Source organism: Betta splendens, chromosome 8 (assembly GCF_900634795.4).
Source record: "Betta splendens chromosome 8, fBetSpl5.4, whole genome shotgun sequence".
Taxonomy (NCBI): domain Eukaryota; kingdom Metazoa; phylum Chordata; class Actinopteri; order Anabantiformes; family Osphronemidae; genus Betta; species Betta splendens.
The window spans coordinates 6,289,688-6,304,576 of NC_040888.2; the positions used below are offsets into that span (position 1 = coordinate 6,289,688).

Here is a 14,889-nt window from a genome sequence, read left to right on the forward strand (position 1 = left end):
AGAAAGTGCCGGCTTGGCTGTGAGCCTGAACCTGCAGTGAAACCGGGAGTGGAGAGAAATAAAAAAGGACTTACTGGCGAGAGCCTTCTCATAGTTCTTCCCCATGGCAACAAAGTTCCGTAAGCAGGGGTTGAACTGCTCCATGATAGTCTGCAAAAGAAGAGCGAGAGGAAAGATTGGAGAGGACGTTTGGCTTATCAGCGGAGCGGGGTCAAGAGAAGGGAACACAGGTTTACAGCACCTCTCTCTCTCCATTTCTGACGCTCGCACAAAAGCCTCCCTCGGCTGCACAAAATCTGTTTTAGCCAGCGACGGAATCTTTGGACACACTCGGAGGTCGACTGAAACGTTAATGAGGTCTCTCACAGAGACATAGTCCCGGTGGAAGCAGGCAGTGGAGCAGATGAATGCTTCTCGTGATCATTTATCAGCATCTACTTGTTTTGATGAGGACAACAAGTACTTTATGGCTTAGAATGATCTCATTTTAAGACTGTCAAGGCAGCAGCAAGTCAGCACAGTGCCTGACATCCACTTCTCGTCTACCTCGCCTTCCTTCGCTCCTCCAGGGCTTCCTCCAATTAGCCGGTCCCCAGTCAGTTAGTCAGGAACAGCCAGGGGACAGAGACGCGGCCAGTGCTGCCGCAGCAGTGCCCACACAGGCCATCGATGCTGCAGGAGAGCACTTAATCTACCTCTAGCCTGAATCCACAGTGTGGCACAAACAGTATGGCAAGGTGCCACCGGCGTCGACCTGAAACTACCCCTGAAAATCAGCAAAGGTTTATGTTGAGCTTTGCTTCCTTCATTAAGTTTTTAATCGGAGCAGGGGTGTTGCATGTGCGCTGGCTGCGCTGCCCGTTCACCAGGAGCCGCGGGTCAAGAGCGCAACCGACCTCCAGAAGAACCAGTGAGTCAGACATAAACCACTTACTCGCATTACTGAGAGCAACTGTTTTACCCAACGCCTCCCCATGACTGTGCATGTGAGGCTAAAACAGAAACACAATGGAAAAACCCAGCTGCACTCAGTCACGGTCACTCATTCTTGACCTGCTGTAGTTGGTTTTAATTACGATGCTGATTGTGTTGATAATAAAGTCTGTTAATCAGCACAAGAACGCAAATTTTAATCACACTGATCCTTTCTAGTGTCAAAACTAACAATTAACCCCGGAATCAATTAACGAGAGCTTTAAAAGAGGACGGAAATAATGAAATGCCCAAGATCGCATCGCATCACTGAGACTGGCGGTCAAAATCCTAAAGATATTCAATTTGTCATAATATACAACATTAATTACCAAGATCGGCTGCTTCTACATGGAGAAAACTATTAAACTGTTGAGGACAAAATGTTCTGTACAGCACAGTTATACTCACAAACTAAAGCTCTTCGTTTGCTTCTTTTAATCATATGGCATCAGGCAGCTACTATTTAATCTCATTCTAAAGCTAATACAGAGGGATGAATGCAATAAACCACGCTAGCAGCAGCTCCTGCGTGAATGCATTTCCTCTATTTACCATCTGGCTCCGTTTGTCGAACACACGGCGAGAGCAGGAGCACAACTGGGGGACAATCCCACACAGCGCTTCAGCGAGAAGGTATCCCTGCTCTCCGCCTCTGGGAGGATGAAAACCCGACGCGTCCCTCAGGAAGCTGCTAAGGAAACGCTTCGTTTTTTTTTTTCTTTTTCTGAAATGCTGCTTCACTGCGCCTGTTTGTGATGTGAAGTGCATTTCATTGATGAGGAGGGTCACACGGATTTTGCACATCACCAAAGGCGCGTGTGTGTGTGTGTCTGTGTGTAGTCATGCACACACCTACATTAGCACAAGGCTTTTTAATAAAGCGTGGTGGTGTTTAAAAGTGGTGGGAGGATTACATAACAAGTAAAACCCAGCGCAGCACCATTACAGAACACTCCCCCACACTGAGGAGGCCAAAGGTAGCTGCCACAGACCTGGCTGGCTTTCTTCAATGTACTAAAACACACACGCGCACACACGCGCGCGCACGCGCTGACCCACCGCCACTTCATAAACACATACACGGAGCAGCTCCGCATCAAGTATCGGATGATTAGCTGCGGTTATATAAAAGTACATAAATTACAGGGCATTAGAAACGACATGACATGCAGCTGGGGGGGTGGGCGAGGAAAAAAAAAAAAGACAGAGAGAGACAGCGAGGTAGTTTCTTTCTTCATCTCTTCCCATTGTTACTAAATTTATCATCCCAGTTCTCTTGTACTACATCGTTACCCTAATTGTAGCAGCTAATTGGGAAATGGGGCCACTTGAAGTTGTGTGGAGAGAGAGAGAGAGAGAGAGAGAGAGAGAGAGAGAGAGAGAGTCAAGTATATGACGGTGGGAGATGAAATTAAATAATGTAAAACCTCAGAGCGAAGCCATGCGCTGGTGTTCATACACTCTCTGTATCACCTTTCAATTAAACGCATAATAAAATAAGAAATGTGTCAAGGCTGAAGTGCAATCTTTTTTCCCTTTCCCATCTCTGAGAGACTGTCCACTTTGAGAGACGACAGTCTGTGAGGTTTGAATGAATTCATTAGCGGCGCTCCGAGCTGAAAATTAAAGCGGACAATTAACAGAAGGGCAGAGAAGCAGCTCCTGCAAATTGAATGGTATCTGTTGAACGCCGCTCCGCGAGGTGGGACGGGAAGAACAGCGAGGAATGGAGTGCGCCGGCATAAAGGCTGCCGATAAGGGACAACATTATTAAGAGGATTAGGAGGATTTCTCCCTGTACCCCAAGCGAATGATTCGCTCCTCGGCCCAGCGACTATAATAAAGGTCAGTTTGGATGAGACGAAGCGTCGCTCCATCCGTCTCGGCTCTGTTCGCACACATGCACGCACGCCCACGCGGACCTACGGCGACGACATGCAAATGGGAGTCGATTCAAGCGACGCCAGCTGATTAGAACGGGGTGGGGGGGGATCACACGCAATCCGTCGCCAGGATGCCATCATCTGCTCCTTCCTCCCGGTATCGACAAGCCACGGGCCCCGAAACCGTCAATTACCGCATTTGTTTGGACTGCGAGGACGCGTCACGCGCTGACAGGCAGCAGAGGCAGCTCAGCGCCGGCGATGCGATCTGGGAGGAATGCAAAAGGAAAGTGGATAATGCGCTGATGGACCCGACAACCGCCGCATGACTCCGGTGGTTCCAATGTGGAGCAGTGGGAGGTCACGAAGCGTCACCTGATCACCACCGGGCTGGAAATGCAACAAGCCACAGAAGAGCGTTTTCTCCGGTTCTTCAGTGTAAAAGTTTGGAAAATTGACTTTTATTTGACAATTATGCAAACAAAATGATGCCTTCGGGCAGCCAGGGGCATTAATATTAGCAAACCCCCTGCTCCTCCAAGACGAGAGTGAGGCCTGTCTATTTGAAAAGAACACAAATTCTATTTCTACTGCGTTTTCATTTAAAAATGTACAAAGAAACTACAAAACAACATCGCATGTGTTTTGTGGTCACCGCTCCTCTTGTTGAATGTCACATTTGAATGTAACAGCGAACAAACGCTCATCTGTGATCATTCACAATCACGTGACAATTTAAAAACAGGAATCTAAGCTTTCCTCGTGCAGCAGGTCCTTCACGGAAGCGCGGGACCGGGACCGCGCGGCCGCCGGCGCTACTCCAGAAAGTCAACTCTTATTGCAGCGAGAAGGAGCCCGTCCTCCCTGCAGACGCCGCAGCGAGCACAACGCGCGCTTTCAGTGGAAGCCAAGGTGTAAGCAAAACCGAGACACCGAGTGGATATTTGTGCCGGTTCCAAGCGAGCGCGGCAGAGAGCAGCTCTTGTTCCGTTTACAGGTCGGTCGTATCAACCACAGACAACTGCACCAGCAGTAAAGTAAATACTGAGAGTCTGAGCACTTGCTCTCAGATTACACCCAGTGACGGCGCTTATACAGTATCACAAGGTCACCTGGGATGATTATTCGGTTTCATTTTGGATCCTGGGACAACGTGTCATGACCTTTGACCCGGATAATAACCAAGCTGATGCGAATTACCACTGGGGGCAGTCAGAGATTTCAGAGATAAGACCCGGCCGCCTGCCGCCTCTTTGTTCGGCTCCTGCAGGCCTCATAAAGTGCTAGTTATTACAAAAAGTGAATGAAAGGCAGACGCAATTATCCGCTTTGGCCCGAGTCGAGGGTCGCGTTAAAATTCACGGAGCGCAAGAGTTCTCAGACGAAGCAAGACAATAAAATCAGCGCTTTTTCTAAAGCAGTAATATCGTAGATGGAACTGGGAGGGAGCTGCTTTGAAAATAGATCATTTGGAACGATCTTTAATTAAAAAGCAACACGGCCGGTCCTCTAATCTAGGATGGTTTGGATGATTTGATGAGTTGAAACGCACTTTGGTGAAGGAGCTCTACTTGCAGACAGGCAGAGGAAGGAAACGCCGAGTCACCTCTGACACGTCTTCCTCGCGATGCCTGTGCCCACAACCGATAATCTGAACCACTATTTACTGGCTTTGTTTGCTTCGCTGTCATCTGAGGCAGCGCGTCCCCCCCCCCGTCAGCCCGGCACCAGCCACTTAACCAACCCAACGCAGGCGCTGGTTACCACAGCAACCGAGGCCCGGTCTTCAGTTCTCCAAACCAGCGAAGGGACAGTTTGAACGGCAGCTTCAGTTCACCTCAGACTTCGGGAACCGCGCGCGCCCAGTATCTCTCTGGTTCTGCATGGCGGCCCGTCGCGTCTGGGGCTCGGCCCAGTGGGTGCGACGCTGCCACAGAGGCAGGCGGTACAGTGAGACTAGCCACAGGCATGTTAACTGCAGCCCGTGACCCTTAAATGTAAGGCCATTGTCCACAGCACTAGTGAAAATGTTCTGTCTTCGTCTGTGTAATTACAGCTTCACCCACCATAGTAATTAGGGACTATTTGAACAAGGATGTGGAATGTCTCCATCTACTTTTCCTGCTCCTCATCTCCTTTTCTCCTCCACCCCCACAATAGAGCATTTAAGGCTATAAGAGCAAATCAGAACACTGTGGACGTCAGCCACGTCGACCTTTTCTGTCAAAGTATCTTCAGTCATTACAGTGTAGCCTTGGATTTAGCACCGAATATCTCCAGTCTCTGTCCTTGGGAAGAAAAAAAAAAAAGCAAGCAGTGATGAGTAAAAGAAGAGAGAGAATGTCTCTAAACCATCCGCCCCCAGACGTGCAGAGAAGGTGGGTGTGTGGAGCAATAGTCCTCTCTCTGCATCATAGTCAAAGGCACAGGGAACAAATCTGCTGTTCCACAGGCAACGAATGTTATGATATCTCCTGCAGTGCATAATGCAATCTTCTCGAGGCCCCGGGCACCGGCAGGCGTAAACTTGTTGAAACACTATATTCTGGAGGCAGATGTTCCGGAGCTGAAGTCATTTTAAACTCCATTAAATGGAGCGTCATGAGGAAAAGTGGTGCCGGGTGCGATGTACCGCTGCAAAAGGGAAGAGGTGAACACGGTGATGAATGGAGCGACTTGGAGTGACATTGTCGTTTTAGGGCCTCGCGATGGGGAAACTGCGCTGTATATACAGTAGAGCAGGGCAGGGCGGCTTCACACCCTTATGAGGCCATTTGTCATCAGTTACACAACTTTAAGCCCCTCTCTTTTGTCTTCATGAGACAGAAACACAAAATAAATAAAGAAATAGAAGAAAGCAACCTCGGGTGACCTCCCTCTCACTCACTCCGCCGCCCTCCCGCCCGCCCCCCGCCGCCGGCGAGCCTCTCAGCGCGGCGATATGACAGGAACGCATAAGAATAATGGCGCGTTGTTGCTAAGAGACCACCTGTTCCGATCTCCCACATGAGATTGTGGTGAAACCGTAGTCCCTCCCATCATCATCACAGTTTTTATTCACTCGATTGGAGCGGGTGTCACGACGATGCTGCTGCAGCCCAGAGAGGAGCCGGAGCGGTTATATAAGGAGATGCCTTTTAGGCAGAAAAGCCAAATCTCAGATGAGGAAGGCGTTTTTGTTTTGTTTGTTTTTTTTCAAATCCAATCCAGTTGTTGCAGCAGCATTAGACTCTTAACACGTCCAAATCTTATAAGCAGAGTATAATATATATCGCAGGGGATCTAGTTAGTGGCAAACTATTATTTTGCCTTCTTCATAACAGCCATTTTAGAAAATCTGCTGTTTTCCAGACTGTGTTGACAACTAGGGAGTGGTGCTGCATGGGAAAATGAGTGCTGTCCTGAGGGCTGGTACAGACGGACACACCCCTCTATTCCCTTACCTGCTAGGGCGTGCCCCGCTGCGAACACAGCGCGCTTCCCTACATGACAGAGGCTGAAAGATTACACGGTGCCACAGGGCGTGTGCAACTGTCTCGCTGCCGCGTCACCCGCCGCGGCGCGCGTGATTAATCTGTTTGCTAGCTTCACCCAGTTCCGCGCTCGGCCCCGCGTCCGTCGGGCCCGCTAAGAGGCTTGACCCGTCCACCGTCTCTCCTCGCACACCCGGCGACGCGGCCAGCTGGTGGAGAGGAGCGTCAGCCTTAAGTATCTGTACTGTGTGTGTGTGTGTGGGGGGGGGGGGTTATCAGGCTCTCGCGTTCTACAGTACGTTCGAGAAGGGATACGATGAGTCATAGAGGATCACGCCGGGATTCAAGTGTTTTGATTAGGATAAAGCGTAAAAACACAGGAATGAAACCCAGGTCTCACCCTTACTTTCTGTACAGTCCCTGCCCTGTTAAACACACACCAAACATGACTAACACCCCCCTACGATTACTCAGCATCTGCCCAGCTGCTGTCTGCAGTTACTTTGAAGCTAACATACAGTATGTTTTTTCCGGAGGTAGAGAACATGTGAAAACAATCTGTGGAGGCAATGGAAGGTGTATTTACTACTACCTGGCCCACGTGCACCAAACGCTGTGATTATCAGTAAAACATTTTCTAAAAATTGCAATTATAAAAGTGAAAAGCTGCGATGTTGCCATGCAGACGACAGCCAGACACCGTGACCCCCACAATGCGTCAGTAATGATGCTGCAGACTCAGTTCAATCTTCTGCACAGCTGTAAATGCTGCGTTTGAATTTAAGGAATTCAGCTTGGATTCGGCACAGTTGAACACTCGCAGAGTCATCGTCCGCTCACGTGGAACTGAAGCCGACGCTCTCCAGACGAGGTGTTGACATCCGGACTAGAATCAGCTGCTTCCTGCAGTCAGAGCAGCTGATTACCACCTACAGGTGCAGAGTTTAATAGGGAGCTTTTCACTGGAACACGGTAACAGGGTAACACCAAGCGACTCCACATCTCTTGTGTTTAAAGTCAACTGAGAAGCTGGTGCCAACGAGCAGCGACTGTGGGTGACACTCTCCGTGACCTCCTAGCTTCTGGCCCCGGGTCAGGTCCCTGGTGTGGAACAGGAACTCTGACTCTCCACTCCACTGAGCGTCAGCGTTGCTGCCTGTCAGGACTCTGACACGGCGGCTTCGCCCCAGAGACAGAACGCTGCTGCTGCTGCTGCTCTTGAACGACCACGGGCCCGTTCCTCCCAGCGGACACCGACGACGCGTCCACGCTGATTAACCCACATTAGCAGGTGTATACACACGGACAGACCCTGACAGAGCGGAAAATCCAATTCGCAATGAGCAGGATCAACCGCAGGCTGCGTGAGCGATGGAGTCAGGAATAGCCTCCTGATACATTCCCTTCCCTTGTTGCCTCTATAAGAAGCAGCAGTCAATCATCTGACCTCCTTTCTGACACTAAATGTCTACTCCCTGCTTGGAGATACAGCAGGCGGCTCGCCTCCATCCACACTTAGCCTCCAGGTAAAGAAGCAATATTTATGGATTATTATATGTAAATAATGGCTAGAAATACAATGAATGAGGGCCCCGAATGTAGCAAGGAGCGACAACAGAAACCGGAGATGATCACGGCGAACGCGGAGGTGAGGCCTTTGTAACATGACATTTTGTTAACATTCCATCAGTAGCTGCATGTAACTCCGACACACGATAGTCCAACAGCACCACAGTCAACTTCACACTACAAAGCGAAGGCTGCAGAAACAAGCAGGCGACCGGCGGATTAGTGGCTTGTGGGGAAGTTAATCATCAACCGTTTTCATATTGGGTTTAGCTTTTCAGTCAGAGACCTCACTCCCACATTTGTACGGTTGTTTTATGTTGTTTTGTTCAACCCTTTCCACTTAATCGCCGCGCTTTAGGTTGTTTGTCTCGTTTGATGGTGCGTTAGTTCCTGGCAGAACAATGTTGCCATGGAAGCAAAGTCTTCCTTTAAAATGACTCTGCCAGCCTCAATTGACGTGAGTGAATACAAATAAATATGAAAATTATTGTTGAATACAGCTCTGTTTGTAAACTGTAGCAGGGGAAAGTGTTTACTTAATATAAAAATGTTTATTTTTAAATTCCGCTGGATCGTAACAAAATACTCTGAGGACGCGTCCCTGCTTTTATTTTCTTTGAAGTGAGTCTTTTTTTCCTCACAGCCGCGGCTTAACCACTGCACGCAAGGTTCACCCAGGTCTCCGTGTAAAACAGGTTTGAATGTTGAAATTCCAACGGGGCAAATGTTTACTTGTTGCAACAGATAAGCGCGACCTGCTCTGCCCATCACACAGCCACTTCTGGAATGCAGTGCGTTCCTACGGTGCGGGGGAAACTAGGCTATAGGAATCCAGTGGCATTCTAAGAATAGCCCCCAACCACTACCAGCGTCGTGGGTGCACTATAGGATCCCACAACACGCCAACATACAGGAAATGAGCGCGTGAACGACTGGTGCCATTGACTTTGAGCGTAAAAGCCAAGTGGAAGAGAGGTCTGGGCGTAATGAAGTACGTGGAGGTGGAAGACAGAGCATTTCGGTCAATTGGCAACTGATCGGAAACTGAGCTGCGCCTCTCCCTACAGAGATAATCCACGAAAAGAACCACGAGGCGTGGATGCGCCAATAAAACTGGCTCACGGCGCGGCTCCACCGCGCGTCCGGCGCCCGATTCCATTCGATCTCACCCAACTCAAAACTTTATTCCTTACTTTTGACCTTACCTTATAGACATTTTCCGTCAAGCGGTGAACCTCGTCGGTGCGAGACATCGTGAAATCTTCAGCCAGGACCATAAACGTTTGTTTTGTCTTGAAACGTATCCGCGTAAAATGTGGAAAGAAAAATGCGTAAAGACGCGGGTTTGGTCAAACAATGGCGAAGCGATGAGCCCGTGAGGGAAGGAGGCGATGCTTCGCAGCCGAAACCCCACTCGAACTAAACACACCTTCCCTCTCACAGCTGACAGAGCGCTGCTGCCTTCAAGCACCGCTCGGCATTTACAGCTCCCCCGCCAGCTCGGGAGGCGCTCAAACGCATACAATTCACTTACTATTCACAATTGTTTTTAGTTTAGTAGGCAAGGCTACTGAATACACAACACAATCATGCAATTAATTAAAATGCAGTAATAGTTCAATGAAAGTTGACAAAACACTATGCAGTTTAAATATGTAAAAACAAAACTATATTTTGTGTAAGAATAAAACTATATTTACTACTGGATTTATTGTGATGCGGGACATCATAATAAATCCAATTAATATAACAATACTATATATGAATGCTATACAAGTAAATATTTTTCTATAGAATTATATCCTACTTACAAAATCTAAGCGTACATTGCAGTTCCTACAGGACCCGAACGCAGCACCATCTTGCAAAGTGTTGATTTGGTCTCCCCTCCCCATATTACTGCACCAGCTGAGCTCCACTGTGGCTCTCATGTACAGTATCCACAACGCAATGTGATCCCTACACATACAGGGTAGTATCCTACAGTGAATCCATCTGCAACAGCAAACTGAACGTGGGGATAAACGTTCATGGTTTAAGTTTTGGCATGTTGTTTTTTTTTTTTTTTTATTTGCCTTTTCAGACACTGCTCAGCGTTTTCCCGTCTTTTATGTAGTTTAGAAAACCATTGTGCTGCTTTATAATGTTCTATAACTGTTCATTTTGGTCTTTGGACACTGAATTGGTGTTATTGAATCTACAAACCCACGACGTTTCTCTCCCTTCACATCCCATTTTATGTACATAATTACATTGTGTAATGCTCAACGAGTCATACTGTTTTCAGTAGGTGATGTTTTTCTCTCTGTTTGCTTCATTGTGCATGTTAATTAAAGCCTAAGTGGCCACTTAGCAGGATTGTAAATACTATACTGGCTTTATTGTCTAAACATCTCCCACATATGAGTAACATGAGCTCTCTGCTTCTCCACTGCACACATCTGTACACATTTTATAAATAAATGAATGAAGACGCCCGTTTTGTGGTCTCAAAACCTAGAGGTGACTGCCCCCTACTGGAGAATGAATGCATAGAACTGAAGCGACCAAAGAACATGTTTCTGCAAGAAAACGTATGATAACCTGCTGTTGCCACAACTCAATTTAATATGTAGCACAAGTAAACATGTAAAACACCTTAGCATCAATCCCGTCAGTAAATTTGTCAGGTTAGCTCAGTTCAGACACAGAGGAACAGGACATATCTCTTCCTCTACGTAGAGGCTTCAGGAAGCAATAAATCAGAAACAACTGTCAGCTACGGACAAGTCATGACGAATTAAAATAAATAAAGAAAGTCCACCAGCACTAAGACAGATTAGTTCACGTATCTGAAGCTCAACACTAAATATTAACAATTTCAGTCTGTTAGGCCAACAGCATCACTCTGTCTGGCTTGTTCTTCGATACTCCCCTCTCTAGAAAACACAACATCAAAAAATTAAATGTAATAACATCTGACAAGAAAAGAATTATTGAATTCAGCAAGTAAAGCTGACGTGTGACAGTACCTATTTCTGCCTTAGCTGCCTCTGGAACTTCTGGTATTGGCTCAGTGTGGACTGCTGGCAGTGCTACAGTTTCTCCCTGTGGACACAGACATGTGATTATGGGATCTAGTGACACACACATACTGTATGTACATAAATTACAGTATGTGTTGTAAAAGTTCTATCTACCCACCAAGCTCCATTGTGTTCATTCACAACATTTTTAATTGATTTACAAATAAAATATTTTCCTGACAGAGCTTTGCATATTGTCCAACATGTATCCATTCTATTTGACTGTACACAAAGTCATACTGCAATGCCATCTGGGTATTTATACTTGTGTAATTGGATAAAAAACAGGCTTAGTATTCATGTCACTGTTCAAGCACTAAACACAGTAATTTATGTAGTTTAATAACACTGAGACTTTGTCGTCTCAGATAATTAGATGGCAAATCTAAGTATTTCAATCAATTAACAGCCTGAAATTACTTCAAATTGATACAGTGGCATCTTTGGAAACTCTACAAACGATCGCCTTTGACTCCAGAGGCTGATATTATACTGTACAAATACAAAACAATAACTCAACTCTGAATCACAGCTTTACCCACAGCCCAGTGGACTCCAGTGGAAGTGCTAAGTAGCCAACAGCTGAGGCATGTGGTAACACCAGGCCCCAGCGCCGCTAACTATAAATGTGAAGTGACGTGTTACATGCTCAGCAAACACCCTTGGTATTAATAAAGGCTAAACACGAAGCTTAAGGCTCACCTGAGTGATAGCTTCCAGCTCTGCTAAAACCGCGTCCTCATCCTCTTGCGTCAGCGCTCCAGCCAGCATTTCATCTATTTGCTGCAGAAGCAGAAGAAATGTGTTAGCTGGCAGCATGGTGACAGCTCCATTTTACTGCTGAATTAGTGAGTTAGTGCTTAAAGATGTCAGCATTCACTAATACAGTGAATTATGGATTAATAGGTTCTTGCATATCTTGCTTCCCCAGCACTCGTACTTTGCAGTTTGATATCAGGTTCAGGCAGTTCTGGTTTGGAAAATAATTACTGAAGAAAAAGAGATCTAACCGTGCAGGTGTATTTTAATAACGCCAAGCACAAAACATACCCTCTGATATTCAATTGATTCCTGGGTCTCATCCAGGATTCTCTCCACATCTTCTACTGACATGATCTGGCACAAATAAGGAAAGAAAACCCACACTTACAGAAGAGAAGATTTCTGGAGAAAAACATGTTTTGAACAATTCAGCAGGATCTGCACACTGTATCCAAGGATGTGCAGGAGTCACACAGCTGCAGTCAAGGCTTTGCTTCTTAATCCTTTAATCTTCAAACAATGTGCACCAGCTATGCTAACACAAACCTCAAGCTTTCGGTGCTGCTCAAGCCTCACCCAAGGATCACATTAAAGAAAGCGTTCTTATCTGAGAAAACTTTGACATTGTTAGAATATTCACACACAGCATGTGAAGCGTAAGGGGGTATCATTATATCACAAACGAAGCATATTTCACACAAAGGTAAAAAAAAACATTAAAGAATATCTACCTCATGCATACTCTTCAGACAATCATTTCCAACCTTGAGCCCCTCGATGACTTTCATCTCCATTTGCATGAACTCAATATCCTGAACCTGTTGATAAATATAACATCAACACAATGAAATGCAGAAAAGTAAATGAAAAGATCAAGTCATCTAGCGGTCACGAAAAATATATTATGCTTGAGTTTAGTGATTCGGTATCAACTCATAAAGCAACAACCATAAATGTATAATGGATTGTTAATAAGAGCTGCTTGCTTTTATCATAACATAAATAAAGAAATATTTTATCATAATATTTTATTTGTCTTTTGATGAATTTATTAGATGACGTAGACAACACAAACTTTGTTCTTCATCAGAGGAAAGATTGTGCTGTTATTAAATCACAGCACTACATTGACATTTGATAGTGATGTTTCAAGTGATGTCTAATCACGCAGAATTTACCATATGCTCCAGGTTTGAAATCTGACCCTCAGTCGTTTCTAGCAGCTGATCCTGATAACGTTTCTTCTTGAGAAGTAACAGTGCTTTTCTGCAACGACGCAGAAAAACAAAAGGGTAAAACATATATTTATGTTTCTGTGGACATTCATACCAGGTTAAACATATACATTTTAGATGGTGTACTTATGCACAAGAGATCTGCACATTAGCAGAAGTAGGAAGAAGAAAGTATCCTCTGTATATATTATATATGGTTTTTAAATGACCAACTGCACTGTTCCCTCACTCAAAGTCACTACATTGTGGTGCACACATGTGTTCTGCTGTTACTCATTGTGTGAAACTCACTCTTTTCTGCCATCTTTCAGCAGCTGCTTTGCAAGAAGTCGCTCTTTCTCCAGTTGGAGTGTAACTCTCTGTTTATACTGCTTCAGCTTATCTCTCTGCTGCTTCAGTTGCTGGAAAACAACAGTCGGGGAGAATATTTAAATGATATGCATGTGTGCTTATATCAACAAATACACAAAATAAAGATAAAATTGGGCAATTATGTAACAAATTCACAGTAAATTCAGTAACCAAAACAAAAAAACATCCAAAAATACACGCTTATTTCTTTCACAAAATATAGCTGAAATCAGAACTAGGGAGTGAAAAAATTAAACTTATAATAATTTTATAATTATAAATACTATCACTTGCTTTATAAAACGTTTTATTCAACAAACTAGTAAATCATTTAGGTATGTAACTACCATAGATCTGTATTACTTTGACCTTCAGTGTGGAACAGACAAAACACAGACGCTGGTAAAGGCAGAGGCAGAGACCCACTTTATTTCTGCATTTATAATAATACACCATAAATACAGGAAAGCCAAGAGTAATTGACAAATACATGAGATAAAAGTACAAACAATCCACTGCAGGTCACAACTAAATAAAGTCAACATATATAAAATGCAACATATATCACCCACTTGAGAGTTGGAATTAGCTAACGGGTCTAGTCTGAGGCTACAGCCGCTATTAGCTCACCAAGATGGCTTTATCTTGTTCCGTTACACGCGAAGGTCGACTCTTTCTCCCAAAAACGTTTCCCATTATTCAGCCACATCCCCTTTCAACAACATGAATCATAAACCGCTCTCCCGAACGTGTTGCCATTGTAACAAACTGCCTAAACGCTCAGACGTGCAGCTACCGTCCGGCACCATGCCCACAGTTGTTCCGCGTTTTCTACGGCAAGCGGGACGGGACACGCAGCGGCAGCGTCACAAGCTTCGCTTTCGGTGAAACGTTAAGCGCTTATTTATTATCACACCGTGGGTTTGATCGCATCATGATATAACACAGCTCAACCTCACAGCGGCAGCACGTGCTCTAGATAAATTAGCCGACGTGGACACAAAAGGCACAATAACAACGAATGTTGAATAACTCAACAAAGGCCGATAGCTTATTGTCACCGTGGAGAGCTCCGTTTAACCGGCCACTGCAGGATCAGCACCTTGGACAGTCACCGTGACATTTGGCAATAAAATATCCGGCTGAGATATACAAAAAGAGAATGAGCTCAGTCTCTACAAATGCTTTGTTCGCTTTATAGTTATATTTGTCCAAGTTCTGGCAATCTTTGTTGGAAAAAAAACAACTCTTATTTTGATTTTACCGGTATAAAGGCTTAAAAACTTATTATGCTGCCTTCCTGTTTTATAGAATATTACGATGATGTTTAGATGACTATATTTGATCTATATAAATTAAAATTAGTTCATTATTTGACAGCAATAACATGTCTTTAATTAAGGATAGGAATGTGGCTTAAGCAGGTGAAGTGCTTCTATTTAACCTAAATCATGAGCAATAAAAGCCCCACTTCGCAGGTGAAGGGGCTAAGAAATGTTTGACACTAATGTAGATTACTCAGATTAGGCAGGTATAAGGTTTAGGTATAGTAGAAAAAAATGCTGGATTTTCTCAC

General features: G+C 45.2%; 2 protein-coding genes across 5 annotated transcripts in view; both read right to left on the minus strand.

Annotated features, from left to right (window-relative positions):
- The window catches only part of baiap2a (BAR/IMD domain containing adaptor protein 2a), a 35,024-nt gene extending 25,695 nt beyond the window's left edge, over positions 1 to 9,329 (minus strand). For 2 of the 3 annotated variants that reach the window (XR_008695229.1, XM_055510594.1), the window contains exons 1-2: positions 9,106 to 9,329; positions 75 to 150 (exon numbers count right to left, since the gene is read on the minus strand). Coding sequence is in view for 1 of the 3 variants with exons in the window: in XM_055510594.1 (XP_055366569.1) it covers positions 75 to 150; positions 9,106 to 9,177 (148 nt within the window). In the remaining 2 variants the exon portion in view is untranslated. The remainder of the gene's footprint in view (positions 1 to 74; positions 151 to 9,105) is intronic. The other variant, XR_008695230.1, reaches the window with a different exon arrangement.
- A 1,155-nt stretch (positions 9,330 to 10,484) lies between these two features.
- LOC114859792 (charged multivesicular body protein 6-like) lies at positions 10,485 to 14,835 on the minus strand. Of its 2 annotated transcripts, XM_029157777.3 has the most exons (8): positions 13,944 to 14,835; positions 13,254 to 13,363; positions 12,906 to 12,993; positions 12,459 to 12,545; positions 12,016 to 12,081; positions 11,668 to 11,748; positions 10,912 to 10,987; positions 10,485 to 10,818 (listed from the first exon to the last, which is right to left on the minus strand). In XM_029157777.3, exons 1-8 carry the CDS (start codon positions 14,007 to 14,009, stop codon positions 10,769 to 10,771), a joined length of 624 nt encoding a protein of 207 aa, XP_029013610.1. In that variant the 5' UTR covers positions 14,010 to 14,835; the 3' UTR covers positions 10,485 to 10,768. The 2 variants fall into 2 exon arrangements, with proteins under 2 accessions (XP_029013610.1, XP_055366574.1); XM_055510599.1 differs by lacking the exons at positions 10,485 to 10,818; positions 10,912 to 10,987 and adding an exon at positions 10,999 to 11,585.
- Positions 14,836 to 14,889: the final 54 nt, after the last annotated feature.